Source organism: Humulus lupulus, chromosome 2 (assembly GCF_963169125.1).
Source record: "Humulus lupulus chromosome 2, drHumLupu1.1, whole genome shotgun sequence".
Taxonomy (NCBI): domain Eukaryota; kingdom Viridiplantae; phylum Streptophyta; class Magnoliopsida; order Rosales; family Cannabaceae; genus Humulus; species Humulus lupulus.
In genome coordinates, this window is record NC_084794.1 from 71,396,840 (window position 1) to 71,406,708 (window position 9,869).

At 37.9% G+C, this 9,869-nt stretch overlaps 1 protein-coding gene across 1 annotated transcript; it reads left to right on the forward strand.

Moving 5' to 3' along the window:
* The first annotated feature begins 1,430 nt into the window (after window positions 1–1,430).
* Window positions 1,431–9,468, forward strand: LOC133818007 (ABC transporter B family member 19). Its single transcript, XM_062250684.1, has 10 exons — window positions 1,431–2,141; window positions 2,265–2,319; window positions 2,631–2,806; window positions 3,234–3,434; window positions 4,051–4,310; window positions 4,392–4,708; window positions 4,800–5,023; window positions 5,232–6,051; window positions 6,153–6,394; window positions 7,976–9,468. Exons 1-10 carry the CDS (start codon window positions 1,893–1,895, stop codon window positions 9,182–9,184), a joined length of 3,753 nt encoding a protein of 1,250 aa, XP_062106668.1. The 5' UTR covers window positions 1,431–1,892; the 3' UTR covers window positions 9,185–9,468.
* Window positions 9,469–9,869: the final 401 nt, after the last annotated feature.

Genomic DNA, 9,869 nt, shown 5'->3' on the forward strand with positions numbered 1-9,869 from the left:
AATAGTAACTTCACCAGACCAATTATTGGGTAGTTGTTATTTTCTCAAGAAAATCTAAAAATCCCCAAAAATTAAATAAATTTTTTTGCAAAGAATAGTTGGTATGGCATGTGAAGAACAGGGGTCCCCTCAATTTATAGCACTTCATTTTCTTTTTCAGTTGTCAGTGAAGGTGAAGCATACTATTTTTAATGACTGTAATTTAAAAAAAGAGACACACCGTTACAGAATTCATAGTCTACATATTAGAATTAAAAAACAATGCAAATGCAATTTAGTGATCACAATTATGAATATTTATTTATTTTTGCTAGTCAATCATATAGTTATTTTAATAATGTAAGTTAATCAATCATAGTCACACTTTTTTTTTAGTGCTGTTTGATCCATAAATGTGTCCTTGAATACTCCTCTAATATTTTTATTTGCCAAAATTTATATAGAGAAAAATTTAAAGAGAAAATATGAACAGAGACTGGTAATTTTATTTTTCTTTCTGAAAAAAAGTCTGCAACAACACATGCAAATGTCAGTTCAAAAGGTCTGTCTGCAATGGTTCACAGAGTAGGGGGAAAGAAACACAAATTCCAATATGAAATTCATAACCCACCTTACACTCATAAATACATAAAATAAAATAAAATAACACATCTTTTCTTGGTGAAATGTAATAATAATTATTAAAGATATAAGAGTACTTTGCCAGTTTTAAAGAAAATCAAAATCAAGTGTTGAGTTGAGTTTGACCAGTTCACTATCACCAAGCTCATGGCAAACTAACAGTACTTTGCCAGAAAAATAATTCTATTTCATTACCACCAACTAATGTCTGGCTTTATGGTTTATTGTTATTTTGTTTTAAAAAATAAAGTCACAAAAATTATTACCAAAAAAAGCAATAGTTACTTAGTGAGGTCAATGAAGTTTTGTTTAAACTTTTATATGAAGCAAAAGAAAAAAGAAAAGAAATCAAGCATTTAAGTTTCTTCAGTAAGGTGATCCTTACATTCCTTTATCAGAAGTGATTATTACAAACAAAAAAAATAGTCTGATAATCTATTCTGATTTAGTTACCATAGATATAAATGAATTGACCAATAGTGTTTTTCCTCAATTAAGAAGAAAGAAAAAGTAGAACCATGGTAAGCTAAATAAATATTTTCCCCCTCATTGTTCACTAAAAAATAATCATATAACTATGGTCATATATTTTGATATTTTATTGTGAGATCTAAGGTGACAAAAGTGATTAAAATGTTCGGAAATTTGGCTGAGGAACAAAAATCAAAGTAATTCTAAGTAAGACACAACACACACACTTTTACCAGAATCTTCAAGTCAAATTAACCAGGATCAAAATGCTATAGTTTTAGACTGAGAGAGTTGAGACCCTCTTCACTATAAAAATACCACACCCCCACCTGTCTCTCTCCAAACCTCATTTCTCTCTCTCTCTCTCTCTCCCTGCTCCCTTTGACCACTAGTCCAAACTATTACAGTCTCTTCTTTCCTTTCTTTTCCGGCAAACGAAGCTCTAGCCCTCTAGGGACTCTGTCTCACTGAGGTTTAGTCTCGAACTGATAAAATTATACGCGACATTGACACTTCTTCGAGACCAAAAAAGTAAGATTTTTATATACACATATATAACATAGTCCTTTCCTTAAGATCTCTCTCCTTGTATTTTCAATGCCCAGAAAAAAGTTAGTACTTATTGACACTTCTCACTGATCAATAAGAACAAACCCATTTCTTATCTTTCCTTAATGGCGAAAATAAGCCAACTTTACTGATCAGTCAGTTCTCTACCATCTTTCCCACTTAGAAAAAAAAATTCAAAAAAAAAATCTGGGTTTTGGCCAGCTTAGGTAGTAATTACTACCACTGCTACAATGGCGGAGACCACTGATCAGGCGAAGACATTGCCAGAAGCTGAGAAGAAGAAGGAGCAAACCCTTCCCTTTTACCAACTTTTCTGTTTTGCAGACAAGTATGATTGGCTTCTCATGACAACTGGCAGTATAGGAGCCGTTATCCATGGCTCCTCCATGCCCATTTTCTTCCTCTTGTTCGGTGAAATGGTCAATGGTTTTGGCAAAAACCAAATGGATTTAAAGAAAATGACTGATGAAGTGTCAAAGGTTGGCAATGACACTCACTTCTAATAATACTATTCTTCAAAAGAACGAAACTTTTGATTGAACTTAGATCTGAGATCTGATACATTAATATTCTCTTTTTGGTTCTTTCGTCCATTTTTGCAGTATTCACTATATTTTGTCTACCTAGGCCTCATTGTGTGCGTATCATCCTATGCAGGTATGTGAAAATTAAATTATTTTTGCAACTTTTTCTTCTTCTTGGCTTAGTTTTAGTCTCTTTGTTGATCCTGAAAGACGATACACTACCTAGTTTGGACCATATAGGCTTGCTTAGACTGGTTGGTGCCGAGCCCACATGGGTTCATCAACTAATGCAATAGTCTTTTTCCTCTTTAGCTAGTCAATCTCACTCATCATCTTCTCTTACGTTGTTCAAATAATACTGTTTTTAATTTGTAGATAAGCTCAAAGATCAAAATTTTGAAACTTTTTTTCTTCTTATCTTGGAAAATAAAAAAAATTATTCAGAGATTGCATGCTGGATGTACACTGGAGAGAGACAAGTGGGGACTCTAAGAAAGAAATATTTGGACGCTGTGCTGAAACAAGACGTGGGCTTTTTTGATACAGACGCTAGAACAGGGGATATAGTCTTCAGTGTCTCTACGGACACTCTTCTAGTCCAAGACGCCATTAGTGAGAAGGTTGGTTTTGTCTACTCTCCCGTATTCATTAATTACAATCTCTCGCTCTCACACATGCATGTAGTTATTACTTGCTAGCATTCTCACTTGACTCATCTTCACCCAGAACAATAAAAAAAAAAAGAGAGAGAAGAAGGAAAAGAGAGTGGATTAGACTAGTCAATGGAGTGGCCTTAGATCGAGATATGCTTATCTGGGTACGGCGGTAGTTGGCTAATACATTAATGGGGGGCCCACGATTTCATTCTTCTCATCGAGGCGCACGTTAGCAAGTACTTGGTTAACGTGCGCCGTTACCTCTCGCCTTTGTTTTTGCTCTATATTCTATGGATGGAGCAATGTCTGATCTTCATGGCACCACGAGGCAATAATGAAACGTTGTCTTATTGATGTCATTTCGTTTTGTTTGTTTGTTTTGTTTTTTTAGGTGGGAAACTTCATACATTATCTGTCAACGTTTCTGGCTGGACTGGTGGTGGGTTTTGTTTCGGCATGGCGGTTAGCTCTGCTGAGTGTGGCGGTGATTCCCGGGATTGCCTTTGCCGGAGGCTTATATGCCTATACGCTCACTGGCTTAACCTCCAAGAGTCGACAGTCTTATGCAAACGCCGGAGTAATCGCCGAGCAAGTGAGTTTGGGTTCAACTTTTTCTCTTTGGCTTATATCAAAACGACAATCTTCCATTTAGTGTCGTTTTGCTTTGCTATGTTTTGTTACTTTTAGTATTCGGTTTAAATTTTGTGTAGTATTTTCTCTGTTACCTTTATTTGTGTGTGAAATGATGAGTTTTGACATGTGAAACCAACCACGCATGAAATGAAAGTTGTTTGTTCCACTAGCCTCTCCTTTCCATTTTTTTTTTGGGTACGAATATTAGATAAAAAAAGAAGAAAACTTCAGAAGTGTGCGAAGGTTTACTGTTTGGGAAAATGACAATGATGATTGCGTTTTAAGCAAAACGACTAATTCCTAAGTTGGATTTGGACTCTTTTGGCCTACCTGATAGGATAATTCAAATAGTGTAACTTGACAATTTTCATTTTCTAGTTGGTGATATCCCATGTGCAACACACTGTTAGCTAAGTTAGTTTTTAGTACTCTTTTGGCCAAAGGAGAAGAGAATCCAAATAGTGTAAGTAACTAGACGGTTTTCATTTCCTTCTTGTAGTTATATCACATGTTATGTTTCACCTTAGTAACTGGCTAATTGTTCTGGGTTTTTTCATAATTGTTTTCTGTCTTAGGCTATTGCACAAGTACGGACAGTCTACTCGTATGTTGGCGAAAGCAAGGCCCTAAATTCCTATTCAGATGCCATTCAAAATACGTTGAAGCTTGGCTACAAGGCGGGAATGGCCAAAGGTTTGGGATTAGGATGTACCTATGGTATTGCTTGCATGTCGTGGGCCCTTGTTTTCTGGTATGCGGGCGTGTTCATCAGAAATGGCCAGAGTGATGGGGGGAAAGCTTTCACTGCTATATTCTCTGCCATTGTTGGTGGCATGTAAGAATTCAAGCTTAGGTTTATTAATTTCCATTTTAATTGAATAAACTCTTGATTAACGTACAATAATAAATCTAACAGGAGCTTGGGTCAGTCATTCTCAAACCTTGGGGCATTCAGCAAAGGTAAGACAGCTGGATACAAGTTGATGGAGATTATCAATCAAAAGCCAACCATAACTCAAGACACATTAGATGGAAAATGCTTGGACGGGGTTAATGGCAATATAGAATTCAAGGAAGTATCTTTCAGCTACCCATCAAGGCCAGATGTTTTCATTTTCCGAAACTTTTCAATCTTCTTCCCTGCTGGGAAAACTGTTGCTGTTGTTGGTGGAAGTGGATCAGGAAAGAGCACTGTTGTCTCTCTCATCGAAAGATTCTATGATCCTAATCAGGGTAATTAAAAAACTCTGCTCTTGTGGATAGATTGAAAATAAAGTTGTCCTTATCTAACTTGTTGTATTGATGTTTTATTGTGGGTGAGCAGGACAAGTTTTGCTGGATAATGTAGACATAAAAACATTGCAATTGAAATGGTTACGCGATCAGATTGGGCTAGTGAACCAAGAGCCAGCACTCTTTGCGACCACCATATTGGAAAACATACTCTATGGAAAGCCAGATGCAACAATGGCGGAAGTAGAAGCTGCAACTTGTGCAGCAAATGCTCATAGTTTCATTACTTTGCTGCCTAATGGTTACAACACTCAGGCAAGTATTTGTTATCAAACTTCAAATTACTAAATTATTTGGGTAGCTTACGACGCAGGGTTCTGTTTTAATCTCTTTTTCATATTATTGTTTCCTAGTCATTTAAGAGGGAAAATTTTCTAGATATCCTATTTGGTTTTCAACCTTAATAATTTAAGTACTGTGGGAGTGAATGTTAATCGTGTGTACTTTTTATTTCAAAAACCAGGTGGGAGAACGAGGAGTCCAACTCTCTGGTGGCCAAAAACAGAGAATTGCAATTGCAAGAGCTATGTTGAAAGATCCCAAAATCCTTCTACTTGATGAAGCAACCAGTGCGCTTGATGCGGGGTCAGAGAGCATTGTTCAAGAGGCTCTAGACAGGCTCATGGTTGGAAGAACAACCGTAGTTGTGGCTCATAGGCTATCCACCATAAGAAATGTTGACAGTATTGCTGTTATACAACAAGGACTAGTTGTTGAGACAGGAACACATGAAGAGTTAATTTCCAAAGCCGGGGCCTATGCATCCTTAATTCGATTCCAAGAAATGGTTAGAAACAGGGATTTTTCGAACCCATCTACACGTAGATCACGATCATCACGACTAAGTCATTCACTATCCACAAAGTCTTTGAGTCTTCGATCAGGCAGCTTACGAAACCTCAGCTATTCATACAGTACCGGTGCTGATGGGCGGATAGAGATGATTTCAAATGCTGAGACAGAACGGAAAAATCCTGCTCCTGAAGGCTATTTCTTCCGCCTTCTCAAGCTAAATGCCCCTGAATGGCCATATTCCATTATGGGAGCGGTAGGCTCTGTGTTATCTGGTTTCATTGGCCCAACTTTTGCTATTGTAATGAGCAACATGATTGAGGTTTTCTATTACACAAACTCTGCCTCCATGGAGAGAAAGACAAAGGAGTATGTGTTTATCTATATTGGAGCAGGGCTTTATGCTGTGGTTGCATACTTGATACAGCATTACTTCTTCAGCATTATGGGAGAAAATCTCACTACAAGAGTGAGGAGGATGATGCTTGCAGGTATAATACACAAGTGGCATATATATATTTTAATAAAACATTTGTTAAACTGTCTTAATTTCTGTACCCATCATAACATATCTCTTGTGATTTTGGTTTAGCTATATTGAGAAATGAAGTTGGGTGGTTTGACGAAGAGGAACATAACTCAAGCCTTGTAGCGGCTCGTTTGGCTACTGATGCTGCTGATGTGAAATCTGCCATTGCTGAGAGGATCTCTGTTATACTCCAAAACATGACCTCACTCCTCACCTCTTTCATTGTCGCTTTCATTGTGGAGTGGAGAGTCTCTCTTCTCATTTTAGCTACATTTCCACTTCTAGTCCTCGCCAACTTTGCCCAGGTAAGCTTACTGTCTCCACTTACTGAATTACTACATAAATATTCATTTTGGCATGATTTTCTCTCTTTTGATGTATGGATGAGTCTATTACACACAACAAAGCCGTGGTGCTTTTGAAAATACAAACTTTTTTCTTATTACTATAGTACAGCAAGGGCATATGGACTAGTGTCAGTTACTCAAATATATTATATATTTCCCCTCCGTGTGTCAGATGTTGCATCTGCCTTTAGTCTTTACTTCTTTGGAATCTAACCCCACCACATCCTTAGCAGTAGAAACGACAAAAGCTAATAATCAAACGTGGCACTGTACTTTTTCACTGCACGTGTTTTCTTCCGGTTCCAGTGCATTAAACTCTTCGAAAATCGTCAAATTAAATATATAATATTACTATAATCTTTTGTTAAATGACAGCAAAGAAAAATAGAATATTGAAAGATTCGATGACCACTCCACTCATCAACTTCCATAAGTCTCCAATGTCTTTCTTTCTTTATTGTTTTCTTTTCTTTCCTTTTTTTGGGTACTTGTTCTTGTTGATTATATCTCGAGGTTACGACCCTTTTCATGATTTTCTTATATAATCAGCTTCAGTCAAACTAGAGTCCAAGTCTCCTATTGTTCATCTAGTTTAACCATGACCCAATCACAGTACATTTTAGTCCTCTCTCAATTTAGTTAAACCCAAGTTCTGGTGCACGAGCTCATTTAAAAAAATATATATGTGTTTTGTTGAGATTGGTGCGTGAGCTTTGATTGCATTCTTAACTCCATTCAAGAAACCCATGTGAGTATATTATCACAAGAAATTCTGGGGCCCGTGAAGACTTATATCATATTTTAGTACCAAAAAGAAATTTCTTTTGGCAAATATTATATCTTTTATGCTTTTTTGAATTATTATTTTACATTAAAAGGTGTCAGGTTTGGGTTGAGGTTTGGTGGTGGTTTGCTAACTTGCGCTGAAGGCGCTTTGCTTGCACCCTCATTTAATATTTGTCGTTTTCTTTCTAGTTTTGAGAATTTAATCAGTTGCGGATTCCAGAAAATGGGTTTGTTTTCAAACTACAGGACCCTGATTCCTCTGAACGTTTTGTCTTGTACAAGTCATTGTTCTACATTTGCGCATGCTCCAGGCTCAGTGAGAAATAAACCACTGTTTTTGGACGTACGTTAGTGCATTATATAAATGTCCTTGTCTTCTGACACACCCCAGTTTCACTCCTTTACTCCTCTTGGTCCCATTATGGTAGTAAGTGCATTAGAACGTTGAAGCTTCAATCCTAGAGATGTATTAAGTTATAAGTGCTCACCAACCCAAGAAACATTCAAAGTAATATATGAGTAAAGATAGTCTTTTTCTAATAAATAACTCACAACAGGCTTGTGTATACAACTCCTTGGCATGATTAAGTGGATGATAATTTGACTTTTTAAGAAATTGGTTGCTAATGAATGATGTAATTAGACAAAACGTTTTTTCAAATTGCTGAATTAAACTGATTTGTGATGATACTTAACTGGGAAATTTTGTTCATTCTTTGGTTTTAATTATTATTATTATTTAATGATGTACAGCAACTGTCCCTCAAAGGGTTTGCTGGAGACACAGCGAAGGCTCATGCAAAGACTAGTATGATTGCTGGGGAAGGTGTGAGCAACATTCGTACAGTCGCTGCGTTCAATGCCCAAAACAAGATTGTCTCCTTGTTTTGCCATGAGCTTCGGGTACCACAATTGCGAAGCCTTCGTCGAAGTCAAACATCAGGCCTTCTGTTTGGCATCTCTCAGCTTGCCCTTTATGCTTCTGAAGCTCTCATTCTGTGGTATGGTGCTCATCTCGTCAGCAAAGGCCTCTCAACTTTCTCAAAGGTGATCAAGGTTTTCGTGGTATTGGTCATTACAGCCAACTCAGTTGCAGAAACTGTCAGCCTTGCTCCAGAGATTATAAGAGGTGGTGAAGCCGTTGGCTCAGTTTTCTCAGTTCTTGATCGCCACACCAGGATTGACCCAGATGATCCTGATGCTGAGATGGTTGAAACAGTTCGTGGGGAAATTGAACTTAGACATGTTGATTTTGCATACCCCTCAAGGCCTGATGTCATGGTGTTTAAGGATTTCAGTCTACGCATCCGTGCTGGTCAAAGCCAAGCTCTTGTTGGAGCTAGCGGGTCTGGAAAGAGTTCAGTCATTGCGTTGATTGAGCGGTTTTATGATCCAATGGCTGGCAAAGTTATGATTGATGGGAAAGACATCCGGCGTCTCAACTTGAAATCTCTTCGGCTTAAGATTGGTTTGGTGCAACAGGAACCAGCCCTATTCGCAGCAAGCATTTTTGATAACATCGCCTATGGAAAAGAAGGGGCAACTGAATCTGAAGTCACTGAAGCAGCTCGTGCAGCCAATGTGCATAGCTTTGTAAGCGGCTTACCTGACGGGTACAAGACCCCAGTTGGCGAGAGAGGAGTTCAACTCTCCGGTGGTCAGAAACAAAGAATCGCAATTGCCAGAGCAGTCCTTAAAGACCCAGCAATCCTTCTTTTGGATGAAGCAACAAGTGCTCTTGATGCTGAATCAGAGTGCGTGCTGCAAGAAGCATTGGAGCGGCTAATGAGGGGGCGAACCACGGTGCTGGTGGCCCACCGCCTGTCTACAATCCGAGGCGTTGACAGCATTGCCGTTGTTCAAGATGGGCGCATTGTGGAACAAGGCAGCCATTCTGATCTAGTGAGCCGCCCAGAGGGAGCCTATTCTAGACTGTTGCAGCTACAACACCACCACATTTGAGATTATGGTGGTTATCTTATTGAAGGAAAACGGCAATGTGGGTCTTGTTGGGTGTTAATTACGTGTGTCCAATTAAATTAACCTTATGCGTCCATTTTTATTCTCGCTGTAGATATGGGGGGTAACGTATTTGAGAACTCATGTTGACTATTCTCTGATTTCTCAATGGAGTAGCAAGTGTTATAATTTCATCAAATTAATATTTATTTATCTGAAGCATATAATATAGAAAATTGGGTGTCTTACGGGGGTGATAAAGAAAAAGGAAAAAAGAATTTACTTTTGGTTTTTTGGTCTTTTTGTAAGTGAAGCTTGGGTTATATCATATGAAACTAAATTTGCAGCCTCTAGAAAAGCAGCTTTCTGTCTTTAAAAACTTGCCCAATTCTTGCTTTTTGCTTTGCGTGTGTTTGAGGTCCACACGAAGCATATCATGGAAGAGTTAAAAAGCCAATAAAAGGCATACTTATCTCTTTTCTACATTACAAAATGGCGACACATTCATTTGACTCAGATGGATCTGAATTATTGCAAAGATAGATAGATGCACATATATATATTTCATCATATGAGTAATAAATACTAAGTGACATTTTATAAGATGTAAAGCTTAAGAATGTGATATATCTTGCTAAAGTGGAACAGGGCCCACATTGTGTACGCCATGATGGCCCATTTTGTTTAC

Coding starts and splice junctions, on each gene's coding strand:
- LOC133818007 (XM_062250684.1), top strand. CDS start 1,893: ATGGCGGAGACCACTGATCAGGCGAAGACATTGCCAGAAGCTGAGAAG. Junction 2,142..2,264: donor TGACTGATGAAGTGTCAAAG/GTTGGCAATGAC, acceptor CCATTTTTGCAG/TATTCACTATATTTTGTCTA. Junction 6,052..6,152: donor GAGGAGGATGATGCTTGCAG/GTATAATACACA, acceptor ATTTTGGTTTAG/CTATATTGAGAAATGAAGTT.